At 38.9% G+C, this 18,440-nt stretch overlaps 1 protein-coding gene across 1 annotated transcript in view; it reads right to left on the bottom strand.

Annotated features, from left to right (window-relative positions):
* Positions 1 to 13,436: 13,436 nt before the first annotated feature.
* LOC120516669 (kynurenine 3-monooxygenase) overlaps positions 13,437 to 18,440 on the bottom strand; it is a 71,061-nt gene continuing 66,057 nt past the window's right edge. Inside the window, exon 15 of the mRNA XM_039738519.1 lies at positions 13,437 to 13,967. Coding sequence (XP_039594453.1) covers positions 13,815 to 13,967 — 153 coding nt within the window. The 3' untranslated portion in view covers positions 13,437 to 13,814. The remainder of the gene's footprint in view (positions 13,968 to 18,440) is intronic.

Raw genomic sequence — 18,440 nt, 5'->3', positions numbered from 1 at the left:
AGGAAAATGAAGTAGGAGAGAAGCTAAATAAAAATCTGAATACATTAAATAAGCTCACAATCTCAAGGTCAATACAGAACCCTAAACTCGAATACCAAATGATCGTAATACCGTATATACTCGTCGATAAATTCTCCCATGGATAAGTCGGGACTTGATTTTACAGTATAATTTCTGGTATTTTGCTATTGGTACAAGGGATTATGATATGTTAACGCCCACCTGAGAGAGAACCACGGAGCACACTGTCTTTTTTTTCTATGTGGGTGGGGCAATGCGCTGTATCAGTGCATGTTCCTAACCTCTCTCTCTCTCTCTCTCTCTATTGCACCTACATGACCACACAGTGTGTTTTTTTGTATCTCACACCCTCAAACACCTTTATCGTAAGAGCATCCCTTATCTACGATGGAGCGTTTGATCAGAAGAAAATATGAAACTGGTTTTAAATTAAATGCCGTTGAAGTTGCGAAAGAAAGTGGTAACTGCGCTGCTGCAACAAAATTCGATGTGTCTGAGAAACTGATGTGAGATAGGAGGAGGCAAGAAGATGTAAAAAAAAAAGCCAGACAAATTAAGTGTCACATTTTTGAATGGGCGTAAAGGTCAGGGTCTGATTTTATGATTGAGTTTTTGGGTTTCGAGACCAGACTTATACGTGAGTATATATGATAAATAAAAAAATAACTTGAATTCAGTGATGCATTGAACATTCTAAAGAGACAATGCCAAAGACATTAACAAGAAACACCCAGATTTCAAAATCAGAAAGGCTAAGCTATGATGGATTCAGAAAGTATTCAGACCACTTTACTTTCCACACACTTTATCGTGTTGTAGATTTCATTTTAAATGGATAAATTTGCCATTTTGCCTGTCAATTTACACTCAATAACCCATAATGACAAAGTGAAAACATGTTTCCAGAAACTTTAGCAAATTTATTAAAAATCAAAACCAGAAATCTTTAAATCATGTAAGTATTGAGACCCACCCCTAATATCGCACTTTGTAGAAACCTTTTTGGCAGCAATTACAGATTTGTGTCTTCTTTACTAAATCTTTGCACACCTGGATTTAGGCAGTTCATCCCATTCTTCCTGGTAGAGCTCCCTTAGATTGAATAAGAAACTTCAGTAAACTTCCATCGTCAGGTCTCTCCACAGATGTTCGGTGGGTTTCTGTGGCTAGGCCTTTCAAGGAGTTAGAGACTTGTCCAAAATTCACTCCAGTTTTGTCTTGGCTATGTGTTTTGGGTCATTGTCGTGCTGAAAGATGAAACTATCACCCCAGTCTGAGGCCACGTGCACTCTGGAGCAGAATGAATGTTAATGTTGTCAAATCAATGCATCACATTTTAGTTGGGTGGGAATCGTGGCACAGTAGGTAGTGTCTCTTAGGGCTTGGATCATACATACTTGTGTGTGTAATCTACATGATCGCCTTGTACTTTAATGGTTTTATTTCTTACCCAAGTCAAGTCAATTTTATTTATAGGGCACATTTAAAACAACAGAAGTCGACCAACATGCTCTACAGCTTCCATAAATACACACCAATGCATACATATATATATATATATATATATAGGAAAATACCCGTGCTTTGCAGCAGCGAAGTACTGCCTTACAATTTTTATTAAGAAGAAAATTAAACCTTTTTAAACTGAGGGAAAATATACCAATAATTATTTGTTAAGGATCTCTTTGTATACCACATTGTGAGTTTGGCCCTCCGGTTGTAATATGACCAAGCTGTGCGCTGAGCTTACTCTTGAGCATGCAACGTACAGTTGGCCATGTGAACAGTAATCTTGTTTCAAATCTCACAGCTTGGATTGTTGCTGTCATAATCGGTTTGGGTTTCATGGTTTGTTTCAATTACAACAGTATTTGTAGGACTTGTGTTGAAGAGACATTTGGCATCGGTCAAGCATTGTAAGTATACAACCAGTTTCATCGATAACTTCACATCCAGCTTTTGAGAGTTTAAACATTCATAAACATCAAAGTGTCCACTACTGAAATCATCAAATGTCAATCTAAGATGTTTAAGAGGCATTGGCGGTTGTCCAAAGGTGTAAAATATTTGGCCATTTCAATACACTTGAAAGCAACAACCGAACAATTCAGCAGCAGCCATCAACTCACATGCAGAACCATAGGTGAAGGGCTTAAGCATTTCACTCTTCTAGTGCTCCTGTGTAGTATAATTATCTCCTGTACTGTCATCAGTCCACATCTTGAACCTGTCCCAGTCATTCAATACATAAGACACAATGTTCCTCCGGATATCAAGAGTGAGCCTGATATGGCCGTGCAATATGATCATCTCAATAGACATGGTAATGGGGGTTGGAATGATAAAGGAAATGGGTACCTGAGCAATGTAAAGTAAGTGTAAAATACCTACACAATAACTATAATTGTAATAAACAAACAATAAAACAGTGGAGAACCCGTGGATTAAACAAAAAGGCTGTAGTTATCAGCAGGGAGACATGAATCCCATGGCGAAGCAAGGAAGGGAATGTAGAGACTGGAGCAACGGACGGCCTTATATAGGCAGCAACAACGTGGGAGGCGTTGGGATGGGGAACCCAACGCCGTCTCACACGGCGACCGAGCTGCAGGCTATGGACGTATATATGTACGTAAGTAGGATTCAGTTAGCGTTGGGAACCCGTGTACCAAATTTCTTGAAGATGGGCCCATAACTAACAAAGACTGTTGAAAAGTTCAATATGGCGGCCGACAGTGGCATCATACCACCGAAATAAGTAAGTACATTGGTTTTGGTTAGCTCAGGGAAGCCGCCTACTAAATTTCGAGAAGATGGGGCCATTAATAAGAAAGTTCAACATGGTGTACGTTGTTGACCATTATGACCATTACGCGCAGAATTTCGAAATGAAACCTGCTAAACTTTTGTAAGTAAGCTGTAAGGAATGAGCTTGCCAAATTTCAGCCTTCTACCTACACGGGAAGTTGGAGAATTAGTGATGTTGGAAAGTTCAATATGGCGGCCGACAGTGGCGTCATACCACCGAAATAAGTACATACATTGGTTTCGGTTAGCTCAGGGAAGCCACCTACCAAATTTCGTGAAGATGGGGCCATGAATAAGAAAGTTCAATATGGTGGACGTTGTTGACCGTTATGACCATTACGCGTAGAATTTCAAAATGAAACCTGCTTAACTTTTATAAGTAAGCTGTAAGGAATGGGCCTGCCAAATTTCAGCCTTCTACCTACACGGGAAGTTGGAGAATTAGTGATGTAAGGAAAATTCAATATGGCGGCCGACAGTGACGTTATACCACCAAAATAAGTATGTACATCGGTTTTGGTTAGCGCAGGGAAGCCACCTACTAAATTTCGTAAAGATGGGGTCAGCCTTCTACCTACACGGGAAGTTTGAAAATTGGTGACGTTGGAAAGTTCAATATGGCGGCCGACAGTTGCATCATACTATCGAAATAAGTAAGTACAGCGGTTTCTGTTAGTGCAGGGAAGCCGCCTACCAAGTTTCATGAAGATGGGGCCATAAATAAGAAAGTTCAACATGGCGGATGTTGTCGACCGTTATCGACCGTTATGACCGTTACGTGTAGAATTTCGAAATGAAACCTGCTTAACTTTTGTAAGTAAGCTGTAAGGAATAAGCCTGCCAAATTTCAGCCTTCTACCTACACGGGAAGTTAGAGAATTAGTGATGAGTCAGGGAGTCAGTCAGTGAGGGCTTTGCTTTTTACTATTATAGATATATATATATTGTAAAAATATTCAGGCCACAGAGAAAAAGAATTAGAGGCAGCCACCTGTATGCTTGAAATTGGCTGTCAAAAGTGAAGACTTGATTTTTGCAAGTCTTTACAGAGATCACTCCACAATAGAACTGATAGGCAGACCAAACATGGCAGTTCGAAAGCCGGACAGGGGAAATGATGTCATTTGGGCAGGAAGCGTAAGTGATGTCGTCCAGGCAGGGACTAGAAGTGATGTTGTCTGGACAAAAAATGGAAGTGATGTTATTGGGCGCAGAACCAAAAGTGACATCATCAAGCCCAGACGGATTTCCTATGTTTGGTGTAGAGAGGAAAACGAGAAAGGATCAGGGCACTCTGCCATCCCCTGGTCCAGCCTAGAATTATCCTTTTTTGATCCCTTTAGCTGCCTTCCAGGTGCACGTGTGTGACTATATATATTCATATATACTGTATGTACTTTATATACAGTAAATAAATATAAATGTATATACAGTAAATAAATACACTGAAAATAAATGCTCATATACAAGTTTAAAAAGCTAAGACAAAAAGATAAGTTAGTGCTGACCTAATATAAAAAGGCAGAATACTCCAAAGCTTAGGGGCAGCTATTCAGTCTAGATCTCGGCAAAACTAATAACTTTTGGATAAAGGACCTCAGTGATCATGAAGGAGAGTAAGGGTATTGATGGGTGAAAAGATAGAAAGGGGCTAATTAATCCAGGGACTTGAAAACAAACAGTAAAATTTGTAACTCAATACTGTAGCAAACAAGAAGCCAGTGAAGAGAAGCTAAAACTCATGTGATGTGATTCTTTTTTTATGTGCCTGTTAGAAGCCTGGCAGCTGCGTTCAGGACTAGCAGAAGATGAGCAAGGGATGACTGATTCACTCCAAAGTATACACTGAGCTGACAGAAACAGGCTTTAATAATGGAGTTAATTTGTTTATCAAATCAAATCAAAAATCACACCAAGATTTTTTATAGTAGGTTGTTAAAGGACCGAGATTAATTTCTGGAGCACAAGTAAAATATTCCTGTCCGTAGTCGACAAATGTGCTGTAAGTTTGACTAGCAACTCTTAACTAGATCCTTTTTGAGTTAAGGCCATATCACATTTTTATTTCAGAGATTTTCATTGGCAGACTTCATTTATATAACCTTAATGAGTTGGAGGCAGTGCTGAGACACTCTTGAGACCACCAGTCATGTAGTTGGACATACTGTACTCTGTAACTGAATCCAGCCGGTCTGCGACTTTCCCCAAGAAAATCATACAAGTGTGATTTTTGTCTTACACCATAAAGGTGAGCTCTGTGTGTTTGCCAGAGTTGAGAACCAATGGGGCGCTCACCTGCATGTAATGGAGCTGGGAGAAATGAGGAACGCAGGTGTTTTGGACATCTCAAACAGAAGAAAGGATTGTTTGTCCCATGACTTGTATTTTATGTACCACAAGAGAATGGAAAAAAGAAAGAAAGGGCAGTGAGTGCGGCTGAACTCGCTGTATCAGTAAAGCCTTTGCACAGACACTGCCTCAACAATTCAGGCCTCAGTACTTTGGAAATGAGAAGTCAATGTTGTCATCTAATTCAACAAACCCTGCGATAAATGGTGATGTAATTTGACATCTTCTTGTGATGAGATAAGGAAATGCAGTCATCAAGTTTGATGTGCTGTCTGACTAGAATCATGCAGTGAATCTTTGAAACAGACAGCAGTCTTTTTCATGTATTATGGCATAATAATGTCCAACCAAATAAATATCAGACGCAAACGAGGCTGCCTATCTACAACAAAAATAATTGAATAAGAAGATGACATAGTATTAGAAAGCAAATAATCAGACATTATAAATTCTCACTGTAAAAGGCCTCGTCTAAACTGCCATGCAGCTCAGGAGCTTTCTGTCTGCACAAATAACAGGCTGAACAAATTAGGACGTGCTGTACACAACAAACTGGAGCCAGGGTGATGAGTTTAATTGCAATGTTTCAAGGCTGGGCATCAGCCTGTTTATCAATTAGTCTGCTGCAAAACATTTACTTAAGAGCTAAGTACAAATTTTCCTTTGTACCAATAAATACAAGTTGCCAGCAGATTAACAAACAACCAATAAGAAATAATTAAGCAGTATAAAGCAAACAGTGATACGACCTCAGAGACAATGTTTTACCGCTCGGTGTGGACGTGACACTGAAATTTAATTTTTTCCAACAATTTTGAAAGAAAACAATAATACTTTGTTAAATGGAAAATATAGTTTTCTTCATTAGTGGTAATGAGCTTTAGGTGTTATATATATATATATATATATATATATATATATATATATATATATATATATATATATATAATAAATATATAGATACTTGTGAATTCACAAAGAATTTAAACAGGCCATTTTGTTGCCTAGTAACCATGGTCCCATTTTATGCCCATATTGGTTGTTCATCACTAGTGGTAACTAAGCCTTAAGTTACGTGGGATTGTCACTCATGTGCTCCAGAGGGTCAACTTGCAGGCTCACCCTGGGATGAGAGGAGTCATTGTTGCTAATGGTCTTGTCTCCTCCCCCGACGCCCCTTGAAGGCAACAAAACCAAGGAAGCCCTCCATATTTGGTCCACCTGGTATAAAAGGAAGACGTTCTGGGAAGGTGGCGTTTCATTTCGGACCTGACCACGATCAAAACAGCAACATGCTGTTGAGCAATGGCTAAAGGGAATTGTCCCTTACAAGGAGTGTCTGTAAGTGTATACTTTTCCATTGTTTTTTTTTTTTTTACTTTTTTTAAATTAAATGGGGTTTTGCCCGGTTGGCCCCTCAAGCATCTGGCTTTTGCCCTGGCTCATCATTCCACCCACTGCACTATATACACAGTCATTAATGTAGATCATTGATACACAGCAGAGTGTATTATTTTTTTTTTCAAAAAATTACTGTATGGATATTAGAAAGTGCATCAAATCAGTCCAACACTTTATATTATAGACAAGACTGGAAAGAACTCTGCCTTCTGATCCATTATTATAGGAGAAGACCTCACATTGTTGGCAACTGGGGGCAGAATGCAGCTAACAAGTGGTCGGAACGGGACTTGGGCTAGTATTAGCTTAAAGAAGGTGCCAAGCAGAGTTAGGCTAAATCACAACTGCCATGTTTGTTCACTGTGGATGACGTGGCTATAGACAATTCTCAACAAGTTGTACTTAACACATAGCAAGGAAGCTCAAAACTGTTTTGTTGCGATGGTTCGCTCTGCTTATTCTGTATGTCTGCCTAGGTCATGCCCTGTGCTGGTATTGAGTGTAATCATTTTAGAGTATTGAATTTCATTAATATATTATTGGAATCACCTACAGCAATTGCTATGTGTTTGAAACAATGCATTTATTCTGCGGTTGCATTTGTGTGTTGTTTGGTAAATGCTAGTGTGGCTTCTTAGTAAAAGGCCTAATTCACTGATGTTAGTGCATCTGCTGGAGTATAGCATGTCTGTCCATACTGGCACTAACCTCTATTATGAACCATCCCTTCAATCTAATACTTCATTGATAACAGTATATGTGGTGCTGCCATTCATTCAATTTCCATTCTTTTGCCTTACCAAACTAGTTGTATACCAGGACTTAATTGTTGTCTCTTTATTATAAAAAAAATCCTGGAAAGGAAAAGCAGGGCGATGATAAGTGACCTTCTCACAGATTCTCGGAAGACACTTAAAAGACCCGCGAGACGCAAACAATATCAAATAACACTCAGTCATGTAAAGGCACGTAGCACACACAGATCCTGTGCTCTCAGCACATATAAAGCGTATAAGGACATATGTGTTCTAGATGAAACATCAACGACTAAGCAAAGAAGAAAGAGCAGTGCGGAGAAAAGAGACCCAAAAGCGTTGGAGAGAAAAAAAGGCAGATAAGAGATTATGAAAGCAGTAGAATTCGAAAGGCTCAAACAAATGATGGTGCAATACACATGCAGAGAAAGGTAAAGAATATGAAAGCAGTAAAATTCGAAAGTATTGTATCGTCCCAGCCAGGTTGAAGCCTTTTTTGTTTTAAGTGACCGTTAGGTCCGATTGAGGGAGGGCAGAGTACAGCACGGAGGACTGATAGCAGTGCGACAGCAGCAAAAAGACAGCAGATGATCCGACGGCACCTCCTTAGCATGCGTTCAGCTGCCACCCCCACCCCCTTGACAACGCGAGCAGCATTATACGTTCTGAGAAAGAGATTTAACCACGGCGGGAAATAAAGGACAAGTATTGCGTTTACAATGTCACGAAAGACAAGGCAGTGAGACATCATTTAAAACAAGTCCACGGACATCTAACCTAGCAGTTGTTTGATTGCTGTTGGCAGACACGCTTCAGGTGCTCCCAGCTCTTAAAACAACGACAAGAGGCAAGAAAACACGCAGCTCGCCAGCAGCAAAAAGCCTGCAGATGATCAGAATGCTTCTTCTTAGCATGCGTTCAGCCAAACTAACCCTCGCCATCCCCCGCCCCCTTCACAATGCGAGCGACAGAGATGCGAAGTGGCAAAAGGACAGCTGCTGTACAGGCATTGAAATGATCGGGCAGGGAGACAAGCAGAACAGGCAGCTCGCCAGCAGCAGAAAGACAGCAGATGATCCAATGGCATCGCATTAGCGTGCGTTCAGCTGCACTCCCTTCACAATGCGAGCAGCGTTATACGTCCTGCGAGAAAGAGATTTAACCACTCCTGGGGCTGGAAATAAAGTATTGTTTTTACAAAAGTTTTAAAATAAAAATGAAAATAATGTATATGTAAGAATTCCCATGAAACTCACAATCTCTTTAAATTGTATATCTGGTAAACCAAACCCGGGGATGGGCGAGCGAAGCGATAATTAAGAATTAGTTCAGTTTTACATTGGAAGTTCACACTGACAATGGCTACCCACAGAGATGCAAATGCCTGTCTGAAGGTTTGCTTTGGGTGATGGGTCTAATTGGAGGTCAGACCCTTCAAGTTCAGATTAGGGTTCAAGGGTACAGTAGTTTCTGAAATCACAATGGGGCACTTTGTTCAAACAGTCCCATAACTTTTGAGTCCTGCCCCTTTGGTAGAAATCAAACATATTAATTAAAGAAAGATACCCTACTACACGGGTGTCGAACTCCGGTCCTGGAGGGCCACAGTGGCTGCAGGTTTTCATTCTAACCATCTTCTTCATTAGTGACCAGTTTTTGCTGCTAATTAATGTCTTTTGCTTTAGTTTTAATTAACTTGACTCAGACGCCTTAGTTGTCTCTTTTCCCTTAATTAGCAACCAAACAATAATGAGACACAAAACGAGCTGCCACATGACCAGCTCCCCTGTGCCCATCACACAATATCTGAAAGTAAAGAAAGGTGATGGTCCCTGTAACGTTGATGTCTCAGGTCACCAAAACATTTTGACAATGTTCTTAGAAAAAAACAGAAAATCAACAGTTTTAGAAAAGTGTGCTGTGGCAGAATGAGTGCAGCAACAAGCCATGGAATTAAATAACGGGTTTAATTAACAGCAAGAATTGGCTTCTCATTAAGAGCTTGGCTGGAGTGAATTTGGTTGGAGTTTGAAGGCCCAATTTAACTGGTCATCTGTTGGCTCGTTTCACATCACATTTCTGTTTCGCTGCCATTTAATGAAGAAACTAATCAATTCAGAGGGCTGAATTCTTAAAAACAGGGCTATTAAAATGAAGGGAAAAAAGTTAATTAGCAATGAAAACTGGTCACTGATTGGGAAAAGGGTCAGAATGTAAACCTCCAGGCCCAGAGTTTGACACCCCTGCTCTACTAGGACAGGTCTGATGAAATCTCTTTGAGTCAGCAATCGGGCAGGAGGAAAACTGTTCATTGCGTCTTTAATTACTCTAAAGCAAAGATTGAAGAGGGAGGATCCATCACAGCAGCCTGTGACATAATGCTCAAAAAAGTAAGGACAAAGATGCCTTTTATAAACAATTGAATTTGCATAACAGTGCCAGTCGATGCACTGACACAAACATTATGCTACATTATGCCACCACATACAGTACATTATGCTACTTCCTAATGTCTTTTGTTGCTCGCTTAGCCTTTACCTGGTGTCCTGATATGCTTGAACAGGTTTCTGATATTTATTAACCCTTTATGCTACTTCCTAAAATTATTCTTTCACACCTCTGACCCCAAATGTGATTCAAGATTTGACCTGTAAGTAAGCAGCAGCTTTGGATTAATAGTAAGACCAGCCCAACAAATGATTGATTCTGGATTTGTGATGTGGAAGGGCATCACTATTAGGGAGATGATGTTGCATGAGATAGAACAAGAGAGGAGGGTTGAATGTTTTCAAAGTGCATTTCCAGGTATTATTAAGGTGTAAATGGGCGAGCTAACAAAGTGTGAAGCTAGGGCTACACCTGAAACCTGAACCCCCAATCTTTAATACACTTTTGGACTTGAAACAATTCAGGTTCTAGGTTAGGGGTGCCACACAAGAATGCCCTAAAACATCCCTTGCTCTTGTACAGTCTCAAAAGAAATACATCTTTTAATATAGGGGTAAGGAAAGAGAGACAATCTAAGCCATTTGGGACATATAGTCATCTTGAATATAAAACATCATGAAGCAGCAAAGCAGAGTGGTCTTAAAATAAACTATTTTACAAGTAACGTTTAATGAGTTCAGACATTTTTGGATTATTGAATGTAATCTCTTCTGAGAGAGTCATAAAAACAGAAATGACTGAACTCATGTCCATCTTCCACTAGATGGCGACAGAATGATACCTAAAATGTCAAATGATCACATGACACACAAATATATTTCATTCATATTTTCATAAGGAGAAAAGGAATTTATTCAGTTAGACTGCAGTTCCACTCTTTGCAGCTAGATTGGCATAACATTTTAAAAAACAACAAACAAAAAACAATACAAGTTGAATTCAGCTGATTGATTTTTATTAAAACAGAATCAGAAGAATCTATTCATCCATTGTGAACAATTATTGTGGTGAAGGGTTTGAAGACGGGGCAAGACTAACTCAAACATATCATACCACCTTCAAAGCCCACCTAATCCTAAGCAGGGTCACAAGGGACGCAAGACTAAGTCATGCTAAGAAATACTGAATGGAAAAAAGCAAATATTGCAGTCTGATAAATCACCACCGAGAATTTTGAAATGTCCATCTTGTGCTTTTCAGATTGATGAGAAGCTTGAGCCTACTTTGACAGCTTGAGAAACAAGGCAGGAGAGCTCAGAAAATCTGGTGTGTGGACAATGATTGGATTTGTGTGGAAATCGTGATTAGGATCAGGAGAAAGAATTTACCATTTGAAATTTGCCTCAGGGTTGAAGAATCAAAATAAGTTCATGTTGTGTAATCCACACATCCAGTTGAATGGGCACAACATGAGAAACGCATGCACTTTTTTGCTAAAAGAATGTAACAGTTACTTCTCTTAGAAGGTGATATTAACAATATTAAAGAAAGAAATATTTAAAGCAAAAATCAAAATGTCTCATTCTTTTTATTTTTTTACTTTCTTGATTTGTTTATCCTGGTGGCCTGAACATCAGACCAGAACACATTCAGTGGCCTTACAGCACCAGGATGTTAGCTCAGGCCATGGCGGAGGTCGTTTGTCTGTGCAATTTGAATGAGTTTGCTTAACTTTGATTCCAGTCTTAAGTGATTGCTGTGAGATTGTGGATTTATGAATCAGTAAGGAGACCCGGGTTTGCTTCCGGGGTCCTCAAGGCCTGGAGTTTGCATGTTCTCCCCGTGTCTGCGTGGGTTTCCTCCCACAGTCCAAAGACATGCAGGTTAGGTGCATTGGCGATTCTAAATTGTCCCTATTGTGTGCTTGGTGTGTGGGTATGTGCCTCGCGGTGGGCTGGCGCCCTGCCCGGGGTTTGTTTCCTACCTTGCACCCTGTGTTGGCTGGGATTGGCTCCAGCAGACTCCCGTGACCCTGTAGTTAGAACCTAGCGGGTTGGATAATGGATGGATGGATGAATCAATTTGGCCCAGTGTGGGTTAGTGTATGAACACAGACCAGAATCCAAACTGATATTCATTCGTTTTGACTTTTACTCTTTGTTTTCAGAATAGGCTCCAGTTCCTCAAATGAACACTTCTCCCAAAAATTATATATTCTTTAAATATTTGACTTACCACATGTGGCTAGTAGTGATGGCAGATTACAAAAAAATAATCTCATGTTTTCATGGAGAATAGAGATAACCAATTTTTATATATAATGGGAGTCTATGAGGACCAACAATGGACAACAGCAATGTCCATGAAACAGTTAAAATTTTACATTAATCATGTTGCATAATCCATAAATCAAATTATACAGTAATCTGCTCACAACATGCAAACTGCATGATTTTATTTGCAAAAATATTACTAAATAAGTAGTTTTGGAAAGTCAGAGTAACGTACGTACAGGAAATGCAATTCACACCGGAATAAGTTTTTAAACTGAAGACAGGACTCTTGGCCAATGAATGAGAGGCAGGGGCGGGTCTTCAATTTAAAATTGTAACCTCATGTTGCCATGCATGCACACCAGAGGGCTCCCCAACAAGCTCAGCCAAGGTAAGCAGCACCACTCCCTGTAGCTAACAGCCTCCACTTCTTTGTCCACAGCCCAGAAAACATGCCCAGTGAAGGCAACAAAGCCCGGTAGTAAAGTCCAACTGATGCTCCATCCCTTCTGGTATCGGGGGCATAAAAAGCAGAACCCCGGAAAGGTGCCATCATTTATGAGACGACTGTTATTTGAGTTTTCCGGACATTAATTTTCTGCCATTTCTGTTCTTTTTATTCTGAGTTATTTTACTTTCAGGATTGTTTTTGCTATCATTTTTCTTTTGAGTTCTGAAATAAACAGGGTTACCCCAAAATCTCACACTGTTTCGCCTGCCTCCACGCTGCTGGTCACAATGTTAACATGTTTTTTTGTTTGTGGACTGCTTTAATTTTCCAGAAATATTTTTTAAAAAATATTTTAGCAAAAAATTGTGTATTTTGCATATTGTGAGCATACGACTGGATGACCAGACATGTGGATTATACAGCATAAGTATTGTGAGCTTTTTCATGGACAATTTTTGATATTTTTTTGCTCTTGTCCAGTATCGGTCATTCTATCAGAAACACTGCTATCTCCATAAAAAATATGAGATTCATTTTTTTTTTTCTTAGCTATTACTAAAAACTTAATGGGGTAAGTAACATAAATAAACATCATTTTTGATTGTAATATTCAGAATACAACATATGTGGAAATATGATTTACTCTGAAGTTGAATTTTTAATTGTCATTTAGGATTAAAATGTATAGTTTTAGGATGTCCCATCAAGGTGTCATAAAAATCAACTGATAAACACTGAAGGTAACATCTTTCTGGATTTTGTCCAAATTAAAAGCCTTCTGTAAAGAGTTAACTTACCTCCTGGACTCCACCAGCACCAGCAGATATTCATTCCAACCTCAGTATCAGTAAGAAGCTATTTCTTTAAGGGGGGTGTTAACTAGATCTCTCATTTACATGTTTCTATGCAATCGTTCACAAACACGTGTATCGCTTTAGATTTCATGAGTAATTGAACACTATACTGGATACATACCCTAAGAAAAGCTAATTGGGGTTTGTTGATTTAATTCTATTTTATTAATTAACCATAGGCAGCCAGTGTTCAAAGAGCATAAGAAGATACAAATTGCTGTTTATGAATCGCCACACCTGTAAAAAGACATAAAGAAGAAAACGCTTCTTACACACTCCGTGAAAATAAAAGGCAAAATGATACACGTCTTTGCCAAACGTCTTTGAAAAACAAGATATTGTCAGCCATCTTTGAGTGCAGAAAAGACAAAGAAGGTTTGAGTTAAAAATCTCTGGTTGAGGACTCAGTTAGAATGAAAACATGTAACTGCTGCTCCTATCTGGGGCCTGGTGAAAACACTTGACAGAAGTATAAGTAGGAGGAGGAGGAAGAGAAGAAGGGCCTCTACTCAAACTAATGCCAAGATGTCAGCAGTTTCTTTAACACTGTCAAATCCTGGAGTCTGTCTAGATGAATATTCATTCTTGTGGGAGGATGCTTTGATAGCAAGTATGCCGCTCCAAGTCCTGAAGATAATCCAAAAAGTACTAATCCTCTATTAATGACCTATAAATTAAAAAAAAATAAAAGCAGAATTAATGGACTAGAGAAAATGCAAGCTTTAGCCAGAAAGTGAAACACTACTGGCATTGTCCATAGGGTACAGTAAATATCATCAAATATTGTACGGTACATGTACATATACACAAGATGATTAGCTAGACTTCTAAGATTACATCTCTATAAACATATGTGACCCTGAACAATTCATTTATTATACATAGGCTCACACTAAAGAAATGATGCATTTTATTTGTATATCCTTTCATCAGCAATTATAAATATATATAGTGAATGAATTGCTAATGAATGTTTCTTTTGTTGTAAATTCCAGTCTTTAATATAGTAAGTATGGCTTTTAGACATATCTGCCATCAACATAATACAGGCATACAGTACCAATTAAAATATTCACTTGCTTGGATGTTTTTACACTTTATTATTATTACTAGCAAAACACCTGCACTTCACAGCGGAGAAGTAGTGTGTTTAAGAAGTTATGAAAAAGAAAAGGAAACATTTTAAAAATAACGTAACATGATTGTCAATGTAATTGTTTTGTCACTGTTATGAGTGTTGCTGTCATATATATATATATACAGTATATATATATATAAATATATATATATATACACACACACACACACATATAAACATATATACATATACATATATCTGCACATGCACATATCTATATATATATATATATATATATATATATACACATATACACATCTACATATATATACATATATATACACATACACATACATATATATATACACACAGACATATATATACATATCTACATATATATATATATATATATACACATACATACATACATATATATATACATGTATATATATACATACATATACATACATGTATATATATATACACTGTATATAGCAAAATCTCCGTGCTTCGCAGCGACGAAGTACTGCTTTTAAATTTTTATTAAGAACAAAAGAAAACCTTTTTAAACTGAGGGAAAACATACCAATAACTATTTGTTAAGGATCGCTTTGTATACCACGTTGTCAGATCAGCAGTCCGGTTGTAATATGACCAAGCTGTGCACTGTGATTACTTTTGAGAATGCAACGTATAGTTTTGTCCAGGAGGAAAGCAATGTTGCCTCAAATCAATGGCAACCTTTTGTAGGGTCTGTCCCTGAGATTTATTACTTGTCATCACGAAGCAGAGCCTTACTGGAAATTTGAGGCATTTGAATTGAAATGGGAGATCAGAGGGTATAATGGCGATGTGAGGAATACATTCAGAGTGTTGCGTGCTGCTGTTTTTTTGTGTAGCTGCCTTCACACAGCTTCTCCGCTGCTTTATAAACGAATGTCATATAAGGCTGTCGTTTCTCCTTGCTACGCGGTTCTGTACTGTTTTATTTTTCGTTTATTACAATTGCTATAGTTATTGTGTAGCAATTTGAGACTTACTTTACTGTTCAAGTACCCATTTCCTTTATTTAATCCACGGCTTGTACACTATGTTTTGTTCGTTATTATAGATATTTATTGATTCCCTTCTTTAGCTGACTGCCTGCTCATATAAGGCGCTCCGCTGGTTTTTTGTGAAGCAGCCTTTACACAGCTTCTCCGCTGTTTTATAAACGAACGACATATAAGGCCATCCTTTTTCCTTGCTTTGCCAAGGAAGCTGCCTTTTTATTTAATCCACGGGTTCGCCACTGTTTTATTGTTCGTTTATTATGATTGTTATAGTTCTCTTTATATAGCACGTTGTCAGTTCAGCACTCTGGTTGTAATATGACGAAGCTGCACGAGCTCACTCTTGAGAATGCAACGTATAGTTTTGTCCAGGAGAAAAGCAATCTTGCCTGAAATCAATGGCAACCTTTTGTAGGGTCTGTCCCTGAGACTTATTACTTCTCATCGCGAAGCAGAGCCTTACTGGAAATTGGAGGCATCTGAATTGAAATGAGAGATCAGAGGGTATGATGGGGATGCGAGGAATACATAGAGTGTGGAGAAACTCTAGAGACAGCGTGTGTATTAACTTGTGGATTTTTCTGTGAGTATTTGGTGGCAGCATGACGAAGTTGCTTCCGCAAGACCGCGTTAGCTGTGGAGCTCAGCTCGGAGCATATTCTAATTGTGTAATGCGTTTTTTGAACAGGTTTGATGCATGGAAGTGATCACTCGTACTGCGTTCCGTCAGTTCACGTGAGCTGCTCTCTTGTGTGATGTTGCGATGTCCACGGCTTTATTTAATGTTAGCTAAGACCTGGCACTTAAAAGTTTCTCGCTACAGCAATTTTAACTCTGTTACAAAGTGATCCAAACTCTCGTTTATACCTCGTGTCTTCTCATTAAACTTGTATCTCGCGAATAAAGTATTCGACGAAGGCATGACAAACGGCAGCAGGAGCATGTCCATAAACTTAATTTAAACTTACGGTTTACACCATGCTTTGTTTCCACAGTAGCTGCACTTATGTATAAGCTTGTATGCGTTTTTCTTCAGTGCTCTTTGGGAGCTCTTCCTTCTTTTCTATGCACTGCGTTGACAGTCAGTTCACGTGATTACGTGGGAGGTGTGATGATGTGACACACAGCTCCGCCCCCCACGGCCATCGAGCTAAAGTCCATTACAGTATATGGAGAAAAATAGGTTCCAGTTATGACCATTACGCGTAGAATTTCTAAATGAAACCTGCCCAACTTTTGTAAGTAAGCTGTAAGGAATGAGCCTGCCAAATTTCAGCCTTCTACCTACACGGGAAGTTGGAGAATTAGTGATGAGTGAGTGAGTCAGTGAGGGCTTTGCCTTTTATTAGTATAGATTATTATTCAAAATAATGCAATTTCCATTGTTATATAAGACGCTGCCTAATGCCTTCATGTGAAATGTGGTCCAAGATTCTTATACAGTATATAAACGTCTATGTGTGGAAGTGTGTGTCTGTCTGTTTGGCCCGGAAGTGAGAGTCGGGGTAAGGGCTCCACCTCAGACGAAACAAACTCGCTTAGCCGCTAATACACAAGCGAGGCGAGCACATCGGCAAAACAAAACCTCAGAAGAACGACAAAGTCACTTAGTTACTAATACAGAAGCGAGGCGAGCACATCACCAAAACGCTATTCCTTTTACTTTTCCTCCCGCTGCTAATACACAAGCGATGCGAGCACATCGGCAAAATGAAACCTCCTAGGAGTGAGATGCCCAGAGTAGTTCCTTTCCATTACCTGACATCTCTGTTTTTTTTCTGACGATTTCAATAGTTTCTAGGGCCCAGCGCTTTTTACAACACAGGCTTACACAGCTAGTTATATATAATGACTGGATTAAGCAGATTAGGAAATAATATGACATGATTGTAAAAATACTGTATTCCTAAGAATGGTATAAGCTGGTTTGAGAAATTGCCTAAAACTGCCACCCAGAACGAGGCGGATTTCCAAACAGGTTCATAAAAGCATGACAAAAGAAATGCTGGGAAGGTCTGCTTGTTTTACATTTAAGATTATGTATGTTCTTATGAGAATCATCTTTTCAAATTTATATTTTTATTGTCCTCTTTCATATGACCACAAATACAGTAAATGGAATAACACACCTCTGTAAGTTCACCCTGGTGCAGTATTTGCACTTCCTTCCACCAAAGAAAAACTAGAAAAATGAAGGTAAGATCCTAACAGCAAAAAATAATAAAACTTTCCCTAATCTCACCGGGCCAGACGTAATTCTTAAATGATAATGCCAGCCTGGAGACAACTGTGAATTGAGTGACTAGTGGGGAAGTCCACCACTGAAAAGGCTTCACCCACAGAAAAAAAACTGCCCCTAGCTTCCACCAATCCGTGCACTTCAAATGGCTGGGGTTGCGGTGTCCCATTTCTGTATTAGACAAATACATAAAATAACTATGGAAAGATAGAGAGAGAAAAAGAAACTGAAGAGATGTCTTCACACTGAGAGAAAATGGAAAGCTAAATTGCTGTGATCAATTCTGGACTTCAGCAGCACAAGGTATCTGAACCTTGATGATTAACGTGTTTATTGTAATGAGCACAGCGACTGAAGAGACAGACACACAAACACACGCAGCTGCTTGGCCCCATGTGTTTGAGACATGCTTCTGACTGCTACAATATCATTGCATGGCATAACAACAACAAATACAGTTTGGATAAGCATTGTGGTCAATGGATATACTACATGTTAAATGAGGTGGCTATAGTCTGGCATTGCAGGTTTTCATTTCCAATTAGACAGTAGCTTTTAGTTATTGATTTGGACATGTATTCAGAAAATGGATGCTGTGCTGGTTTTGTGTGATGCTCTGTTGAAGTGGTGTCAGCCACATTTATTGATTGTAGTGCTTTTACAAACCAAAATTTGCATATCCTTTTGCTCTACAGTATTTTCTTCTTATTGTTAGTTCTTTTCACCTCCGCTTGATGGAGTGTGACACACCGTTTACTTCAAATGCATATC

This window comes from Polypterus senegalus, chromosome 16 (genome assembly GCF_016835505.1).
Source record: "Polypterus senegalus isolate Bchr_013 chromosome 16, ASM1683550v1, whole genome shotgun sequence".
In the NCBI taxonomy this organism is placed as follows: domain Eukaryota; kingdom Metazoa; phylum Chordata; class Cladistia; order Polypteriformes; family Polypteridae; genus Polypterus; species Polypterus senegalus.
The sequence above is the reverse complement of the archived record's forward strand: the minus strand, read 5'-3'. Positions and strand labels throughout refer to the sequence as shown.